The 20,818-nt window shown below is 38.0% G+C and overlaps 1 protein-coding gene across 2 annotated transcripts in view; it reads left to right on the forward strand.

Moving 5' to 3' along the window:
• The window catches only part of PDHX (pyruvate dehydrogenase complex component X), an 89,063-nt gene extending 71,201 nt beyond the window's left edge, over positions 1 to 17,862 (forward strand). The window contains exons 11-12 of one of the 2 annotated variants that reach the window (XM_074272905.1): positions 1,081 to 1,366; positions 17,635 to 17,862. In XM_074272905.1, coding sequence (XP_074129006.1) covers positions 1,081 to 1,339 — 259 coding nt within the window. In that variant the 3' untranslated portion in view covers positions 1,340 to 1,366; positions 17,635 to 17,862. Of the gene's footprint in view, positions 1 to 1,080; positions 2,159 to 17,634 lie in introns of those variants that run through there. The other variant, XM_074272904.1, reaches the window with a different exon arrangement.
• Positions 17,863 to 20,818: the final 2,956 nt, after the last annotated feature.

Raw genomic sequence — 20,818 nt, forward strand, 5'->3', positions numbered from 1 at the left:
AACGATCTCCTGGTTCTGCTCGTTTCACTCAGCATCAGTTGATGTAAGTCTCTCCAAGCCTCTCTGTATTCCTCCTGCTGGTCATTTCTTACAGAACAATAATATTCCATAACCTTCATATACCACAATTTACCCAACCATTCTCCAATTGATGGACATCCATTCAACTTCCAGTTTCTAGCCACTATGAAAAGGGCTGCCACAAACATTTTGGCACATACAGGTCCCTTTCCCTTCTTTAGTAGTTCCTTGGGATATAAGCCCAGCAGTAGCACTGCTGGGTCAAAGGGTATGCACAGTTTGATAACTTTTTGGGCATAGTTCCAAATTGCTCTCCAGAATGGCTGGATTCTTTCACAACTCCACCAACAATGCATCAGTGTCCCAGTTTTCCCACAGCCCCTCCAATATTCATCATGATTTGTTCCTGTCATCTTGGCCAATCTGACAGGTGTGTAGTGGTATCTCAGAGTTGTCTTAATTTGCATTTCTCTGATCAGTAGTGATTTGGAACACTCTTTCATATGAGTGGATATAATTTCAATTTCATCATCTGAGAATTGTCTGTTCATATCCTTTGACCATTTATCAATTGGAGAATGGCTTGATTTTTTATAAATTAAAGTCAATTCTCTGTATATTTTGGAGATGAGGCCTTTATCAGAACTTTTAACTGTAAAAATGTTTTCCCAATTTGTTACTTCCCTTCTAATCTTGTTTGCATTGGTTTTGTTTGTGCAGAAACTTTTTAATTTGGTGTAATCAAAATGTTCTATTTTGTGATCAATAATGGTCTCTAGTTCTCCCTTGGACACAAACTCCTTCTCCTCCACAAGTCTGAGAGGTAAACCATCCTCATGTTCCTCCAATTTATTTATGATTTCGTTCTTTATGCCTAAATCTTGGACCCATTTTGATCTTATCTTAGTGTGTGGTGTTAAATGTGGGTCCTGGGTAAATGTTTTTTAGTATCTGAAATTAATGTTTACTTGAAGGTTCAATAACACATTCTTGCCATATGGTCAGAAAGGTGGTTTCCAAAAAGATTTCCTGATTTAGTGCCTTTTATTTTTCTCTTAGTGTTTCTAACTTGGGGATGTTTGGTATCGATGAGTTTCGAGCTGTGATCAATCCTCCTCAGTCCTGCATTTTGGCTGTGGGCCGATCCCGACGTCAGCTCAAACTCACTGAAGATGAAGAAGGAAATGCAAAGCTACAGCAGTGTGAACTCATGACAGTCTCCATGTCCAGTGACAGCCGAGTGGTGGATGATGAACTGGCTACCAAGTTTCTTGAACGTTTTAAAGCAAACCTAGAGAATCCTGCCCGGCTCTACTAATTTCAGAATGACCAGCTAACAATACAGGTTGTTACAAAAAAGAAAGCTTACAATCTATAGGAAAACAGTTTGAATGTTTAGTATGAAATGGACAGAGTATTTAATTTATTTGGGGTGAAAGAACCTGGACCTTGTCTTTTATTTCTATGTTTTAAAAATATCTTATTTTAAAGATTAATCAAAGGAAGAACACATCTAGTTATTTGGCGTCTTTTAAAACTATTTTGGTGCTGCACAAAAGGGATCTATTCAACTAGATGTAACTTAAATTATATATTTAGAAAAACATCCAGAGGATGTTGGAGAACCTGAGTATTTCAAAAAGAAAACATTTGAAGATCGAGACTAATTTTTTCACACGGAAAGTTGGGCCAGTCTTTATTGAGTTGCTGTGTTTCAATTTTACAAGGGCTGCTCTGACCATATTCCTAAACAGCGTAACACAGAGAAGCATTCCTGCTAAGGACAAATCACTACACAATTAGGATGACATCTTTTGATGGATTATGGCCACATTTCGGAGTTGTTTCTGTATACAAAGCCATACCTTTTTCAAGGTAGTTTCTAACAGTCTTATTGTTCTGCTTTGACATTGATACACTGTAAGCTTCTTGAGAAGGAATGGGGAAAAACAAAAAGATACGTTTCTACTAAACAAAGACCAAAAGGGCAAGTTGTGCTTGAATGGAAAATCATAGCCAAAACATCTTTACTGGCTGGTAGAATTTTAGAAACAGTAAATAAATACATTTTAAAAACGTACTTACTCTGATGCTTAATTCAACATATACTAAAATAAATGATAATTTCCCACTAAAAGTTTTTTTTTTAAGATTCTTTATTTTAAACATAAAGTTATTACCTTGTATATTTGAATTGTTCTTGACTTAAGTAATATATTTTTGGAAAATAGATGCATATATAAAATAGAGTTTAGAAGTTGTTGGTTGGCATCATGAGATAGACTAGACATTCTCCTTAAGTGTATTGGGACAATTCTCCTAGGCAGGAATAAGATGAAATGGTCCCTCAGTCTGTTTGTTTAGATGAGCATAACATTTGATAAGATTTATAAAATTGGAAGATTTTTAACAAAATGAACAGATTGGAAGCGTGAGAACTGAACACTCAATAACTATATTAATGAGATCCTACTAGGTAGCCAAATTTTAAGATTGATAACAGAGGGTCTCTGGCCCTTAGCACTGTGAATTTAGAGGAAGATGAATTCTCTTGTAAAAAGAAGGAATCAAAACATAGAATATAAGGAAAGAAAGGGAGAAGCAAGATGCTTTAGACAGCTTTAATTTGGCAGAAACTGAACCAGATAATTTTTTTTTAATAACAAAAATGAGCGTTTATGCTAATTGGATTAACTTATTATTTCAAGATAATTTTCAGTGAAATAACTTATTTTTCTAATTCTTAAGCCTGAGTAATCTGGGAAGCAGGCCATAAATCCTTAAACTCTGCCTGGAGCATGAGAAGTTAGTTTTACTTTCTCATGAATTTGGTGACATAGTTAAGACTCCTAACCCTGTTGTGCCTCTGTTTACTCTTTTCTGAAAAGGGAAGATGTCATCTGTTCCTTAATCTCCTTCTGAAGATAGATATGAGAATATGTGAAATGATATACGTCAGGACCTATGTGAATTACACCACTGCAAGGCTTTATCTAACAAGCAGTTTTTAAGTACCTACTTAGAGATCCAGGTAAAGCTCTTATGAGGTAAAAACAGTTCCTGGTTTATTGGAGTTTACACTCTACAATTTTTGGCCAGATTCAGATCGCTAGTCCACACCCAATTCAAAATGACAACACTCTATTTAGGTAAATCTTCTGTATACTTTTTTGCAAGACAGCGAGAATGAACTCATTTTTTGACATCAGATTTGTTTCTAACTTGAAAATGAGTCTCCTTTCCAACTATTCTATTGAAAGATAGGTGGTGCTATGGATTAATATTCTGAAGAGGAGCTCAGTTCAGATAGATTGTCCTCATGATGCTTTGTAACATGGTGGACTTAAGCTTAGATAAGGGGAGGAAATGGAAGAACAAGGAGTTTACAGGAAAGATTTAACCATTTAAACATAGAATTGCTTGGGTAGAAAAGGATTCTCAAAAATGCTACAAATAGTTTATTTTGGAAATCTTTAAACTTATTTTAAAAAACCTTTCAGTAAAGTTATTTTATTTGATCAACTATACTTTGTCTTTTAAAGTTTCTAAATTTAAAATATAAAGGATTTGGTGAGATTTTCAATGTTGAAAAGATTATATTTGATTAAAGTGATCAGCATTATTATTAATGCCTATTTTAGCAACTTCCTTCACTTGTATACAATGAATAAAGTGAACCAATATGCTGCTTTGTCAGCCCCTAAGTGAATAAGGAAATGAGAATTTCCAAATCTGAATGCATTTGACTGGTAAAAGTTGAAGCATAAGTGTATCTTTTTGATCTTGGTGCTAGGGCACTTAGTGGTAGAATGTATATGACAACAGAAAAGAGCAGTAAAATATTAGCCAATTTATAATGGAGATATTATTTATTTAGCCTCACCTCAAAGCATTTGTTTTAATATCAGATACTGCCCCAGACACAAAAAGCTGTTAATCTTCACATGTCCTTTTGAAGGAAGGTCTCCCTTAACACTGGGTACTGTTTAACATTTTTATCAGTGACTTGAATGAAGACTTTAATATTATGCTTGTCATATATAAATCTTAGTTGCATATTTAATGTAGCTGGCAACATCCAAAAATAAACTACCAGGCTAGGAGGACAGATTAAAACCAATGGCCTTTTCTTTGTCCTCATCTTTTTTTACCTCTGCAAGCTTTTACACTGTTGGTCACCACTTGGATTTTCTTTCTTTCTAGTTTTTTTGTGACATTTACCTTTCTTAGTCTCCTACTTGTTTGATCTTTCCTCAGCCTCCTTTGCTTAATCTTCATCCAATTCACATTTAGTCCTTCAGGGTTCTATACTGGACTCCCTTGTCTTCATCTGTACTTTTTTATTTGGTGAGTTCGTTAGTTCTCATCGGTCCAAATATTATCGCTGTGGCGACAAATCCCAGATCTGTATATTCAGTCCTAAACACTCCTGAGCTCATTTTGCACCACCAACTGTTTCTTAGATATCTGAAACTTCATCTCCTGTGGGCATCTTAAATTTAGCATATCCCAAACAACTTAATCTTCCCCTCCAGACCTTCCCCTCATAACAGATTTCCCTATTATCATTGAGGGCCTATCATCAAGAAACATTTATTAAACACCTACTGTGCTGGAGATTTAAAAAAAAAAAGAGCAAAATATAATCTGTGTTCAAGGACCTTATAATATAATAGGGGAAACAACATGCAAACAAATGCAGGTATTTAATCCTTCCAAACCAAGGTTTGTTTTGAATTGTGGGGTAAAGGAAACTGAGAGTATTCAAAATTTATTAATCCTGTGCAATGTATTGTAGTCTTATGTATTACAAAGATACGGAGAACTAATCCTTTCGCTATAGCTTATGATTTGCAATTATACAGCTTATCTCAAGCCTCATATTTCTAATTCTTGGACTATATGGTGGGCTTCCATTAACCAGGAAGGAGGATGTGGCAAATGTTAGGACCACTATCCTGGGCTTACATGACCTGTGGTCCCCTCATAAGGGGAGATTTTGACACGTTTCAGACCAAGACTATGAAAGACCCCTTTCCCGTCCCACTCCTCACCCCCACATCTCATCAAGGATGATGGGAAATTCCTTTTAAGTGGCAAGACTACGACTAAGCCCTGTGTCCTTGGTTGGGGATGTTTTCATTGTCTAAGTGGCAATTTCCCCATACAAGGACAACTTGCAGAAAATATCTTTGGAGGCAGAACCTGGGGACAAGTGATAAGTGCCTGAGAATTATGGAGTCAAAAGGGACTTGTATCCTCCCAAACTAGTTCAGGGATTACTAGTCTACCATCTCTGACCATGGATGACTGGGATGATGAGAAGCTTGAGAAAAATAGCAGAAGAAGATTGAATAAAGGTAAATCTGGAGGAGAGAAGCTTAGGATAGGACATGAGAAAATAAATAGGGCATTTAGCTTTTGATTAAAATAGTAGATTAGCAAATCCTGAGTCGATTTGTAAGGCCCAGGTTTGATCTTTAATAGCAATTTTATTTTCTAAATTTAGGTGATTGCATCAAGTAAGAATCCTTACTTAATCTTGTATGATCTATGCAAGGAGGGGAACTACAAAAATTGAATAAGCCATGGTCTCGGTACTTATAACTTTTTTCATCTAACATGTAAACTAAGCTCTAATAGAGTTCTGAGAACACAGGGATAATTATAACTATTATCTTTTTAGTCAATAGTTATTCCTGTGCTCTTGGACAAGATGATTGATAAAGCCCCTTCCAGTACTAGATCTATGATCTTATTGACATATGATTTTGTGGTTCCCTGATTTTTACGGGGCTTCTGTTCTGGCAGTAAGTCAGTGAGTGATTCTAGATTTTCTGCCTCAAGAGACTCCCACAGATCAAACTCCTGAGATAATAGTAAATGAGACCACTCCTCAATTCATTACTGACTGGTAATCTTGTCACCCATAACCAAATTCTGGAGACCTCTCCTTCTTACCTATGAGCCATAGAATTACTATATCTATGTAGAAGCTGAATAAAAGTCCCTTCTTGCCTGTTTTGCTGCTGAATTCTTTTACAATTCAGTCTGCTTTGTAATGGCATTATTATTACTATTATTATTATTATTACTTTCAATAAACGTTGCCTTTTGACTAGGAGAAGCCTGCAAATTCCTTTGAGACACCTTGTAACACCAGTCTGTGACCCCAAACTTTTAGGGTTCCCCCATCCCCTTTCCCAGCTCATCATTTGGTGGCCCATCCAGGGAAAGTCTGGCCTTCCCTGGCTTAATGCCCTTCTTGTCAAGATAAGCCTCCCATTCATGGTCTGCATCCTCAGCACTTCTTAAATGAATGAGGCATTTACTGAGCCCTTACTTTGTTCAGAGCACTGTATCAAGCAACAAATAGAAAAGTTAGGCAAGGTTCAGGATCCCCGGCCTGAGGGTGGTCAAGATGGGATTTTACCTGCTTTGCATTGGGCCCCTACTTTCACTCAAAAGAATCAAAAGAATCTCCTGAAAACACAGATCTTACTTCCTATTATTCTCGATCTGAACTGGCTTACTAGTTGTTCCCCATATTTGCTGTTCTCTCTCCACACTTGTCCAAGCTGCTCCCCATGCCGGGATTATACTCCTGCCTAACTTCCACCTCTCAGAACTCTGAATTTAGCTTAGAATCAGCTCAGCTACCACATCTTACAAAATAGGATCCCCCTGTATGTAGAAGCGCAGTGGATAGAGCACCAGCCCTGAAGGACCCGAGGACCCGAGTTCAAATTTGGCCTCAGACACTTAACACTTCCTGGCTGTGTGACCCTGGGCAAGTCACTTAACCCCAATTGCCTCAGGAAAAAAACAAAACAAAACAAAAAGATGTATGTGTGTGTCTACTTGTATTCTCCAGTAGAACAAGAAAACCTCGAGGGCAGAAATGATTTTCATTTTTCTTGTATCCCCAGTGGCCAATGTTTGGCTTGTAATAAGCAATTAATAAATGCTTGTTAGATTAAATTAAAGAGGTAGCCTTTGAACTGGGCCCTAAGGGATGGGTGGGATTTTAAGAGATGACCTCAAGAGGTTGGGAGGGACGAAGTCATTAGCAAGACCTTGGAGATGAGCTTGTGCAGAATGTGTGTGTGAAGCAGATGGTGATTGAACTTAGTGGGAATAGTGAGAGAAGGTAGGAAAAGTAGGGTGGGTTAGAATTGAGAGAACTTGGCTTTGGTCCTGTGGAATAGGTTGAGATTTTGATGAAAGGAGTGACATAATTAAATCCGTGCCTAAGAAAGATTTTTCTGGCTATAATATAAAGGAGGGCTCTGGGAAGACCCACAGTTAGGAGGCTATTTAAATAGACTCTGCAGATGATAAGAAGGACCATGTCTTGGTGGCAAATCATTAGAATAGATAGGAAAAAGGTGACTAATATCGCCAAAGCCTTCATTATTAAGTAATCTCAAGAAAAGCTTCCAGCATATTGGGTAGATCCTCTATGGAGAACTTAGGAGAGGACATAAACAGGAATTGCCCAGAATAAGAAGTCCTAAATATAGGCTGCATTTGGAGGATTACCAACATGGATAAAATCACACATCTGTTGAAATATTCAAAGATTTTTACCAGGAGAGATTCTTTCTTTCTTTCTTTTTTTTTTTTTTTTTTGATTTATTTCTTTCTTAAGAACAAAAATGGTGGGCCCACTTCAGTTGGACAGATCTGAGAACACTATAGAATTCTAGAATATCAGCTTACTGTCCAGCTCTCTTACTTCATGGAGGAAGCAACCAAGGCTGAATATATGACTTGTTTGAGGTCACATGGCTGGTGAATAATGTCAGGAGCCTGACTCAAATCTGAGTTCCCGACTTCAGTTCCAGTTGTCTTTGCCTTACACCTGTGCAAGCACCTTTTATTTCTATTTTTGGAATAACAGTATTTTTAGATCATTACTTAAAAAAAATGAAGTAGAGGGGAGTAATAGTATACTTAGGTCATTACTTAAAAAAAAAAAAAAACTAGAGAGGAGTAATAATATACTTAGATCATTACTTAAAAAAAATTAGAGGAGAGTAATAGAATATTTAGATCATTACTTTGAAAAAAAAAAACTAGAGGGGAGTAATAGTATACTTAGATCATTACTTAAAAAGAAAAAAAAAAAATAGAGGTAGCTGTGTCATCCTGAAATGTTGGTGCAAGGTGTTCTGGCTTGTTCATGTTTAGGCAAGGTCTGGAAAAAACAAAGAAAAAAACAATGCAACAACTAATGACTCAGTAGCTTTCAGGTGGGAAAACACCATACAGAGTGTTTGCTTTAAAGATAATTGCTCCAAATCTTACCCAAATTAAGAAAAACCCAAAATAATACGTCAAGCTCAGTGCTAAGTATTGCAGATAGAAAGTCAAAATCAACAATAACAAAAAGGTCCTGTTCTCCCAGGGCTCGTGTTCTAAAAGGGGAAACAACATACAAATTATCATGAAAAAATAAGAGAAGGATAGATTATCAGAAGATAATCTTTGACAAAAGACACTAGAATTAAGGGTTGGGAAAGGCTTTCTTGCATAGGGTGGTACTTCAGCTGAGACTGAGGAAAGCAGATAAGAGGAGGAAGAGCATTACTGGGGTGGAATTACCTGGAAAATCTTGAATGAAAAACATCTAGGAAGGCAGTGAAAGAGAAAAATGTAGGAAGGGATCACATTATAAAGAACTTGAAAATCAGAGAATTTTGTATGTCATTCTGAAGTTGATAGGAGCCACTGGAATTTATTGAATATAGGGATGACATGGTCAAGCCTGTGTGTTAGGAAGACCTATTTGACAATTTGGGGTGGGGAGAGACTTGGGGCAGAGAGAATTGCCAGCAGGCTATTGCTGACATCCAGGTGCCTCCGAGTGGTAGCAGTGTTACAGGAGAGGAGAGATATCGAGAAGGTAGAAATGATAGAATTTGACAACTGAGGAGTCAAGGAAGATGCCCTCAACAGTAACAGGGAAGTTAGAAAGAAGGGACGATTGGGAGAAAAAGATGATAAGTTCTGTTTTGGACACGTTGCCTTTAAAGATAACTGGGAATTCCAGTTCTAGATGTCCAACTTTTCCAGCAGTTGGAAAGGCAAGACAATGTCAGAAGAGAATATGGGACTAGAGAAATGGATCTAAGAATCATTTGTAAAGAGATGTAGGTACTGAGGAGATCACCATGAAATATAACGTATGGGAGAAGAGCAGAAGAGTAATGGGGTACTATGGATGAGGAGACTGGGAGCAGAGGCAAAGAGCTCATTCAGAACCTAGAGAGAAGGGAGGATCCAGGCGGATGAGGTGATCTTCAGAGCTGATGACTTTAGAGAAATCAAGAGAAGGACTGAGAAAGGGAACTGCTTGGAGAACATTGGAGAGAGCACGCCATTGGTGATGAGTTCAGAAGCCAGACCAAGCACAGATGAGACACTGATTGTCCAAGGCCGTTGCTGCGGGTAATTCCCCAAGAGAGAAGGAGCTTCCTCACCCAAAAGTTCCTAATACCAATGAAATCACAGATCCAAACAAAAAGCCCCCCAGGCTTTCTAGATATGTGACCACAGGCAAGTCAGGTTGGAGCTTCAGATTCCTCTGGGAAACCGAGAGCAGTTCTGCTAATAGTACTCACAGAACATGTATAAAGTCTTCTGTGAACCCTAAAGGAGCTGTCAGTTACTTTTATTTCCAACAATGCTCTGGATATCTAAGGCAAGCTAAAACAACCGATAGGGCCTATATGTCTGTTTTTGTGACTGAGCCCAGGAGGTTCTGAGTTTTAGACTAAAGCAAGTTAGGAGCATTTTTTAGGAGATGGAGTGGCATGCTAAACACATTTCTCATGTTTGAAAGAATAGGCGTTGGTTGTTCTCAGTGTTAGAGCTCAGAAATGGCACATATTGGTTTTTAAATAAACATTGGGTGACTTCAGAAGCCATTAGCATCTTTCTCAAACTCTGTGCTGGTTCCCCAGAGTACTTTGCTCTATGCCTCTGATTCATAAAGAGTAGGAGTTGTGGGTGATTAAATAGGAAGGTATAAAGAACCACCACAATCCAAATAACTCCTGGTCGTTCTTCTGACATAGAAGTACAGTGCTAAGGGAGGTAAAACCGGTGACGCCCCCGAAGTGCCTTCCCTTATTCTGGATAACTCAGGACCAAGGGGGAATAGTCAAGTCAGTTTCTCTGAACCTCAGTTATCTGTAAATGGGGGAGAGAAGAAAGAATCGGACTTGATAGCCTCAAAAGTCCTTCTAGCTTGAAATCTGTAATCCTATGACAAGTCCCTATGTGCCAGGTACTATGCTGGGCAGTGGAAATGCAAAAATAAAATCAATGCCCTTATAAAAGTGAACATTTCATGGAAAGGGTACAAGACATCAGCAGATAAGCTAACTTGAGGATGGAGAAAGCTCGAGGAACTGGGGGAATCAGGAGAGATTTCATGTAAGAGGAAAATGAACAACTAATGATAAATGAACACATGAATGAATGCATTTCTTAAATGCTTACTATACGCTGAGCATTGGTGAGACCTCTAGAAAAGGACGTGAGTTCCTGCTCTCAGAGAGTTCACAGTTTAATAAGGGAGGCAAGTTTAGGCACTTTTGGCTGCAGGTTTATAAGAGGGAAAGGGTCAGACTATGTTCAATTTTCACCAAATTAACAGTCTTTATTAAAAATTCTGAATTTTGGCGGAGCCAAGATGGCGGAGAGGAAACACACGACTCAGTGAACGTCCTCACTCCCTCACAACCAATTAGATAAATTAGCTCAGGACTGATAGATACCACAAGGACTGGAAGCACGACTTACCAGCTGAAGAGAATCTGGAGTTTCAACAGGAAAGGTCAGTTCTCAGGGGAGGAATAAGAAAGACCAGCACAGACGGTGGGGTAGGGGCACACTGCGCCCATTGCGCTGGGAGGGGCTCTGGGATCAGAGAAGCCACTGAGGTAAAGGAATCTGGCACAGGCTGTTAGCTCTTCTCTGCTAATTATTTAGCAGTTCAGAAGAGAAAGCCAAAATATTTTAAAACTCAGATTAGATTTTCCCCGGACCCTGGGGGTGACTCAGGCACCAGGGGGTGTGGCCTCAGCTACCTCCTGAGAATAGTTAAGAGACTGACAAGTGGGTGGATACGGCCCAAGGCAACACACACTGCCTGGCTTAGCTGGAGGGAGTGGAACTCAGCTCCAGGAAGTCCCAGAGAAGCGGAACCTTTGAACTAGGGACCGCGGTTTCTGGCAGACACTTCCAGTTTGAGCACAGGGGCTTCTCACGTCACCTGCTGCAGACATCCACTCCCCACCCGGACACATAGGCTGGGCTTCTTGCTGTCTTCACTATTCTACGCCCTCGAAGCACAGTAGTGCTAATCACCTCTGAGGCACTCCCAGGGAGAGGGTGGGGAACTCTCTCCCAGAGCTCTCTCTTAGCGCGGGCGCAGGAGCCGCTGCATCCATCCGGTCTGGGAGGAAGCTGGTAAAGAAGTAAATAATTTTCTACCCCAGAGACAGACCCCAAAAGATTTTTTTTAAGTATGAGCAAAAAAGCTAGAAAAACCATAGATTCCTTCTATACAGAGAAAGAGCGGGTGTCCAACCCCGAGGAAGTTGACAGCAGAGAATCAGATAACAACCTAAAGGGGAACGATTCCTGCCCCCCATCACATAACTCTCTCCTAGAAGAAGCTCTTAAGAAATTGAGGGAGATCGAAGAAAAATGGGGAAAAGAAAGGGAAGTTATGATAGAGAATAACAACGTCCTGAAATTGGAGTTGGAAAAAATAAAGAATTCACAGGAGATGCAGGGAAACAAAATTAGTGAATTAGAAAAGGTTAAAAAAACACAGGAAAGTAGGATTTCTGAATTGGAAAAGATAAAAAAGTCTCAAGAAAATAGAATTTCTGAATTGGAAAAAGAAAATAATTCTCAAAAAAAAAAAATTAGGGAAATGGAAAAAAACTCAATAGAGCAAAATAATTCATTTAAAAACGAAATTGGGCATTTACAAAAAGAACTAAAAACTGTGAAAGAAGAAAATAACTCCTTAAAAGTCAGGATGGAACAAATAGAAATGAATGATTCACAGAGAACCCAAGAATCAGTCAAACAAAACAAAAAAAATGAGAAGCTGGAGAACAACGTCAAATACTTACTGGGAAAATCTATAGACCTGGAAAATAGATCTAGGAGAGATAATCTGCGGATTATTGGACTTCCAGAAAACTATGACCAAAAAAAGAGCCTAGATTCTATTTTACAGGAAATTATCAAAGAGAACTGTCCAGAGATAATAGAAACAGAAGGGAAAGTAGATGTGGAAAGAATTCATCGAACTTCTTCTGAAATAGACCCTAAAAAAAGAACACCACGGAATATTGTGGCTAAGCTGCAGAATTACCACACAAAGGAGAAAATCCTGCAAGCAGCTAGAAAAAAACAATTTAAATACCAAGGTGCCACAATAAGGGTCACCCAAGATCTGGCTGCCTCCACATTAAAAGATAGAAGGGCCTGGAACCTGATATTCCGAAAGGCAAAAGATCAAGGACTGCAACCAAGAATGAACTACCCAGCTAAGTTTAGCATCTTTTTCCATGGAAGAAGATGGTCATTCAATGAAACAGAGGAATTCTATATGTTTCTAAGAAAAAAACCAGACTTAAACAAAAAATTTGATCTACATCCACAAGACTGAAGAGAAACAGAAAAAGGTACACAGAACCCTTGAGAACTGTAACTTTGTTGTGGGTATATAAAAAATACTCAAGGATAATTTGATTTTACTGATATAAAAGAAAAAAAGGGGGGTGTGGTAAAGGGAAGGAGGTCGGTTCAGAAAAAGGGGAAGGAGTGATAAAAAGAGGGAAACTACATCCCAGGAAGAGACATAGAAAATACACCATATCTGAGGGAACTTAGTGAGGGGGAGAATCATTGTGTGAATCTTACTCTCATCAGAAGAGGCTCAAAGAGTAAATAATTAACATATTTGTTTTTCAGAGAATTTTCTCTCACCTCATTAAAAGGGGGGAGAGGAAAAGGGAAAAGGAAAAGGGGAATAAGTGAAGGGACTTGGAGGGAGGGGGGAGGGATCCTAAAAAAAAAAAAAAAAAAAAAAAAAAAAGAGGGAGGGTTGCGCGTCACAAGGGGGGTCTGTAAATTAAATATCGGGGAGGGGGATCAGGGGGGTCAAGGGAAAAAAGCATAATCTGGGGATAATACGATGGCAGGAAATACAGAATTAGTAATTTTAACTGTAAATGTAAATGGGATGAACGATCCCATCAAACGGAGACGGATAGCAGATTGGATCAAAAAGCAGAACCCTACAATATGTTGCCTACAGGAAACACACTTAAAGCAGGGAGATACATACAGAGTAAAGGTAAAAGGTTGGAACAGAGCCTATTATGCTTCAGGTAAAGCCAAAAAAGCAGGGGTAGCTATCCTTATCTCAGATCAAGCAAAAGCAGAAGTAGATCTTGTTAAAAAAGATAAGGAAGGAAACTATATCCTGCTGAAAGGTAGCATAAATAATGAAGCCATATCAATACTAAACATATATGCACCAAGTGGTATAGCATCTAACTTTCTAAAGGAAAAGTTAAGAGAACTGCAAGAAGAAATAGACAGTAAAACTATAATAGTGGGAGATCTCAACCTTGCACTCTCAGATTTAGACAAATCAAACCACAAAACAAACAAGAAAGAAATTAAAAAAGTAAATAGAACATTAGAAAAACTAGGTATGATAGACCTTTGGAGAAAACTGAATGGCAATAGGAAGGAATATACTTTCTTCTCAGCAGTTCATGGATCCTATACAAAAATTGACCATATATTAGGACATAAAGATCTCAAAATTAAATGTAGGAAGGCAGAAATAATAAATGCCTTCTTCTCAGATCACAATGCAATAAAAGCTACATTCAGTAAAAAGTTAGGGGTAAATAGACCAAAAAGTAATTGGAAACTGAATAATCTCATCTTAAAGAATGACTGGGTGAAAGAGCAAATTATAGAAACAATTAACAATTTCACCCAAGATAATGATAATGATGAGACATCATATCAAAATCTTTGGGATGCAGCTAAAGCAGTAATAAGGGGAAATTTTATATCTTTAGAGGCTTATTTGAAGAAAATTGAGAAAGAGAAGATTAACGAATTGGGCTTACAACTTAAAAGGCTAGAAAAAGACCAAATTATAAACCCCCAACCAAAAATTAAACTCGAAATACAAAAATTAAAAGGAGAAATCAATAAAATTGAAAGTAAAAAAACTATTGAATTAATAAATAAAACCAAGAGTTGGTTTTATGAAAAAGCCAATAAAATAGATAAACCTTTGGTAAATTTGATCAAAAAAAAGAAAGAGGAAAATCAAATTGATAGTCTTACAAATGAAAAGGGGGATCTTTCCACCAATGAAGAGGAAATTAGAGAAATAATAAGGAGTTACTTTGCCCAACTTTATGCCAATAAATTTGATAACTTAAGTGAAATGGATGACTTTCTCCAAAAATATAGGCTCCCTAGATTAACAGAGGAGGAGATAAATTGCTTAAATAGTCCCATTTCAGAAAAAGAAATAGAACAAGCTATTAATCAACTCCCCAGGAAAAAATCCCCAGGGCCAGATGGATTCACATGTGAATTCTACCAAACATTTAAAGAACAATTAGCCCCAATGTTATATAAATTATTTGAAAAAATAGGGGATGAAGGAGTCCTACCAAACTCCTTTTATGACACAGACATGGTACTGATACCTAAACCTGGTAGATCGAAAACTGAGAAAGAAAATTATAGACCAATCTCCTTAATGAATATTGATGCTAAAATCTTAAATAAGATATTAGCAAAAAGACTTCAGAAAATCATCTCCAAGATAATACACTATGATCAAGTAGGATTTATTCCAGGAATGCAGGGCTGGTTTAATATTAGGAAAACTATTAATATAATTGACCATATTAATAATCAAATTAATAAGAACCATATGATCATCTCAATAGATGCAGAAAAAGCATTTGACAAAATCCAACATCCATTCCTACTAAAAACTCTTGAGAGTATAGGAATAAATGGATTATTCCTTAGAATAATCAGGAGTATATATTTAAGACCGTCAGTAAGCATAATATGCAATAGAAATAAACTGCAACCTTTCCCAGTAAGATCAGGAGTGAAACAAGGTTGCCCACTATCACCATTACTATTCAATATAGTACTAGAAACGCTAGCCTCGGCAATAAGAGCCGAGAAAGAGATTCAAGGAATTAGAGTAGGAAATGAGGAAATCAAACTATCACTTTTTGCAGATGACATGATGGTATACTTAGAGAACCCCAAAGACTCTGCGAAAAAGCTACTAGAAATAATTCAAAATTTCAGCAAAGTGGCAGGATACAAAATAAATCCACATAAATCCTCGGCATTTTTATATATCACTAACAAAATGCAACAGCAAGAGATACAAAGAGAAATTCCATTCCAAACAAATGTTGAGAGTATAAAATATTTGGGAATCCATCTACCAAAGAAAAGTCAGGAATTATATGAGAAAAATTACAAAACACTTGCCACAAAAATAAAATCAGATTTAAATAATTGGAAAGACATTCAGTGCTCTTGGATAGGCCGAGCGAATATAATAAAGATGACAATACTCCCCAAACTAATCTATTTATTTAGTGCTATACCAATCAGACTCCCAAGAAACTATTTTAATGACCTAGAAAAAATAACAACAAAATTCATATGGAAGAATAAAAGGTCAAGAATTGCAAGGGAACTAATGAAAAAAAACTCAGAGGAAGGTGGTCTAAGTGTACCTGATCTAAAGCTATATTATATAGCAGCAGTCACCAAAACCATTTGGTATTGGCTACGAAATAGACCGGTAGATCAGTGGAACAGATTAGATACAAAGGACAAAAAAGGGTACATCTATAGCAATCTAATCTTTGACAAACCCAAAGATCCCAACATTAGGGATAAAAATTCATTATTCGGAAAAAACTGTTGGGAAAACTGGAAATTAGTATGGCAGAAATTAGATATGGATCCACACTTAACACCATATACCAAGATAAGATCAAAATGGGTCCATGATTTAGGCATAAAGAGGGAGATAATAAATAGATTAGAGGAACAGAGGATAATCTACCTCTCAGACTTGTGGAGGAGGAAGGAATTTATGACCAGAGGAGAACTAGAGATCATTATTGATCATAAAATAGAAGATTTTGATTACATCAAACTAAAAAGTTTCTGTACAAATAATACTAATGCAAACAAGATTAGAAGGGAAGTAACAAATTGGGAAAATATTTTTAAAAACAAAGGTTCTGACAAAGGTCTCATTTCCAAAATATATAGAGAACTGACCCAAATTTATAAGAAACCGAACCATTCTCCAATTGATAAATGGTCAAAGGATATGAACAGACAATTCTCAGAGGAAGAAATTGAAACTATATCCACTCACATGAAAGAGTGTTCCAAATCACTACTGATCAGAGAAATGCAAATTAAGACCACTCTGAGATACCACTACACACCTGTCAGATTGGCTAAGATGACAGGAACAAATAATGACAAATGTTGGAGGGGATGTGGGGAAACTGGGACACTAATACATTGCTGGTGGAGTTGTGAAAGAATCCAGCCATTCTGGAGAGCAATCTGGAATTATGCCCAAAAAGTTATCAAACTGTGCATACCCTTTGACCCAGCAGCGCTACTACTGGGATTATATCCCAAAGAAATACTAAAGAGCGGAAAGAGACATATATGTGCCAAAATGTTTGTGGCAGCTCTTTTTGTTGTAGCTAGAAACTGGAAGATGAATGGATGTCCATCAGTTGGAGAATGGTTGGGTAAATTGTGGTATATGAAGGTTATGGAATATTATTGCTCGGTAAGAAATGACCAGCAGGAGGAATACAGAGAGGCCTGGAGAGACTTAAATCAACTGATGCTGAGTGAAATGAGCAGAACCAGAAGATCACTGTACACTTCAACAACAATACTGTATGAGGATGTGTTCTGATGGAAGTGGAAATCTTCAACATAAAGAAGATCCAACTCACTTCCAGTTGATCAATGATGGACAGAGGTAGCTGCACCCAGAGAAGAAACACTGGGAGGGGAATGAAAATTGTTAGCACTAATATCTGTCTGCCCAGGATGCATGTACCTTCGGATTCTAATGTTTATTGTGCAAAAAGAAAGTGATATTCGCACACACAAAAAAAAAAAAAAAAAATTCTGAATTTTAACTCCAAATAAAATGAGCACCATTACATGTACAGAAGAGGATGATACATAAAACTATGATGCTTTAATATGTAGTTTGCTTTTTTTTAAGTATATAATTCAACTTGTAACTTTCAAAAGGATCTGACTTGAAGAGAAAAAAATAGGATGATGCCTGAAACTATGACTAATATGTAATTTTCTTTTTTTTTTAAAGTATATAAAAACTCAATATGTAACATTTTTCTTTTCTTCTCTTTCCTTTTCTTCTCTTTTTTCCTTTCTTTTTTCTTTTCTTTTTTCTTTTCTTTTCTTTTTTCTTTTCTTTTCTTTCCTCTCATTTAGAAGTGACTTGTCCAGGATCACACAGCTCATGTCTGAAACCAGATCTCTATCCTCTGCTCCACCTAGCTGGCCTGGCGTGTAACTTGCAAGCCTGCCCTCTTTGAGATTCTTTCAGGCCTTTCTTCTCTTCAAACAAATTTCCTTTGACATAATTTTTTTAAAAAATAAGATATTCTACAGCTTGCATTTCACCCATAGATTAAAGCAAGAAAAGCTCTCCTGGTGTAAGTTCTGCTCCAATGTCATGATTTTGAAAGACATTTTGTGGATCTGGTTTTCCTTTCACGATGGGTGGGACCTGAGCATATTATGGTAAGAGTGGTGACTCACTTAATATTTTGAGGACAACTGGTTTGACACTAATTCGGCATTTATCCCTGGCTAAGAAGTCCTGGAGCAAAGGAAGTGAAAATTCATTTTTGTTCCTCTTCATCTTTTCCCACAGTAGAAGTTCTTTGTTGGAGAAAGCTTTGTTGGAGCAGCTGAGAACTGCTCTTCATCCTTTTAGCCTCATCTCCCTCTTGCATTTTGCATCCCTCCCTTCCCCTCTCCCCCCATTATTGACAGTCTCATGTTAATCAGTTGTATACAGCAGATCACCCTTTCTACTCAGGAAGACTGGCTGCAAAGCCCAGTGGGATCTCATATTCTCAGTTGTTTCTTGATTTATGAAACAAAATGCCTCCTGAAAGTTACTTCTCCAGGGAGAGGCTCCCATGCCTTTGTTAAAATTCCTTTATGCGTTCTTGAAGGACGCACTACAGGAATCCCTTTGACACCTAGTGGCTGTACAGATCAGGTTCAGATCCATTCTCCAATCCTTATATATGGCCCTGAGCAAATCACTTAAACCTTTTCAGCCTCAGTTTCCCCATCTGTAAAGTATGAAAAACAAACGCACTTGCCTCCCAGGCTTATTGTGACGCTAAAACGAGATAATATTTAAAGTGCTTTACAAATCTTGAAGTACTATAGAACTGTTAGCTATTATTATTATTAATGATGATGATAATATCAACAGGACACCAAAAGATGTCCATTTGTCAGAGGTGTTTCTGTGGATGTCGAGGCTGTCCGACACAAAGTTCCAGCGGAGAAGCGATTCTCTGTAGATGAAGAGGGTCCTCTGAGTGACAATGGATGACACTGTACTTGTTGAATAGGAATATTTTATAGCTTTCTAAATTATATCTACATTTCCAAAATATTCAACTTCATGCCCCACAATGGGGAAAAACAGCCAACCACAAAAAATGGACAAAAGACACCTTTTGTCCAGAAAATATGTCGTCCTATCAGTACATATACCTTGGACAGTCATTGCCAATGGAAAATGAATCAGCCCAAAAGTGAAAAAGATGAGAACTGGCTGGATTGCTTTGGGGAAGTGACATGGTACTTTGAATAATTTTTCCGGAAACAAAGGCTCGTCATTCCAATATTTCTCTATCAAGTGCATATGGCTGTGAAGAATGGGGTACAATTCACTCCAGAGAAGTAAAAGTGAAGGTCCTTTAAAGGGCAATGAAAAGAGAGAAGCATATTATTGAAGAACTGCCTGATTGTAAAGGTCATAGTGCTAGAAAAGGTCATATGATATAAAGAAGGAATCATTCATGGAAAGCTGGAGTGCCCTATTGATTTCCATACAATGTCAGGGGCTCTTAACCTTCACATGTGGCTCATGTACCCTTTGTCACCTGTAAAGGGCTAGAACTGAGCAATGCACTTGGATGATGAAGCACGTGAGACTAATTGCCAATTGGACGGTTCCCTATTAACTTGTTTAAGGTTGACCCTCCCCAGCTGTTCTGTGCTGACTTGATTGGTGGGACAAAGAGGGGGAAGTGACTTGTGGGGGAGGAGCAAGAGAAACTTGGGTGGTGGAACTCACGCTCACTTGCACTCGTGACCGGGCGTTGGAGGCGAAGGTAAAGATCTAGAATAAAGACGTTTAGTGATCCTGACTCTTGCTGATTTCTGGAAAGATAGAGTTCCAGCATTTGGCGTCCAACGTGTGGCTGGCACCCTACTTCCACCGAAGTCCTCCTGTGACCAGGAGATTAGGTGAGTATTCTAATAGAAATAAGGAACTTACCTTGTTAAGGACTAAATCAGCAATCTCTAGTAACTGAGATGGGGCAGATGTTAGGTAAATCCTGGGCCTCAGCTGACCCTGCTCCAACCCCAGCCCCTGCCTCATCTAGCAATGCTATAGAGGATATAATTAAGATAATTGATGAGAAAAGTTTACTTGTTCCCATCCCACAAATGAATAATCTCTTACACTCATTGATTCGCACGTCCCCTTGGTTCTTAAATGAAGAAAAACTACGTATAGATAAATGGAAGCTAGTGGGACTTGAAATGAAAGAATTTTACTCAAAAAATGGGAATTGTCAAATTTTCCCAGAGGTATTTTACCTATACAACTTGATTCTATTAGACTTAAGCTATCAAGAAGAGTTTAGAAGAAGGAAGAGTTCTAAAAAGGCTCAGAGAAGGAAGCGTGAGGAACAAAAGATAGAAGATAGGCAAACTCAGGACATTGCCAGAGGGCAAGGGGATTTGAATGAGGAATCTGAGGGTGTAGACTCTGATTGTCCTGAAGAAATTTCAACCCCACCTAGAGAGCAGATTATTGATCAGCCCACATCCACTCCACCTTCAGGGACGGAGGGAGGAGGAGTAGTGGGAGGGGCGGTGACCTCATCAGCGCCCCCCCCTCCTCCCACACAGAGCCCCCCCTCCCAACAACTGCCCACTCCTGTAACTAGATTAGAAAGAGGGCTTATTGAAGCAATTGAAAATGGAAAAGAAGTAGATAATGATTTCAAACTTCAAATTTTTCCCGTGATTCAACAGCGTAATTCTGCAGGTCAAGAGAGTAGAAGATATGCTCCTTTTAATATGGATGTCCTTAAAAACCTGAAAAAATCTTGCACTGTCTTTGGGGCTACATCAGATTATGTTAAAATGTTAATACACAATTTGGCTTATGAAACCTTAACCCCTAGTGACTGGAAAGTCATTGCAAAAGTGTGCTTAGAACCTGGACAAAATTTGTTGTGGCTTTCTGAATTTACTGAGCTCTGTAGAATTCAAGCCCAACAAAATAGTCAAAATGCAGCTAATACTTCCATCACCTATGACCTACTAATGGGTATAGGTTCTTATGCAGACG

This window comes from Sminthopsis crassicaudata, chromosome 6 (genome assembly GCF_048593235.1).
Source record: "Sminthopsis crassicaudata isolate SCR6 chromosome 6, ASM4859323v1, whole genome shotgun sequence".
Lineage (NCBI taxonomy): Eukaryota > Metazoa > Chordata > Mammalia > Dasyuromorphia > Dasyuridae > Sminthopsis > Sminthopsis crassicaudata.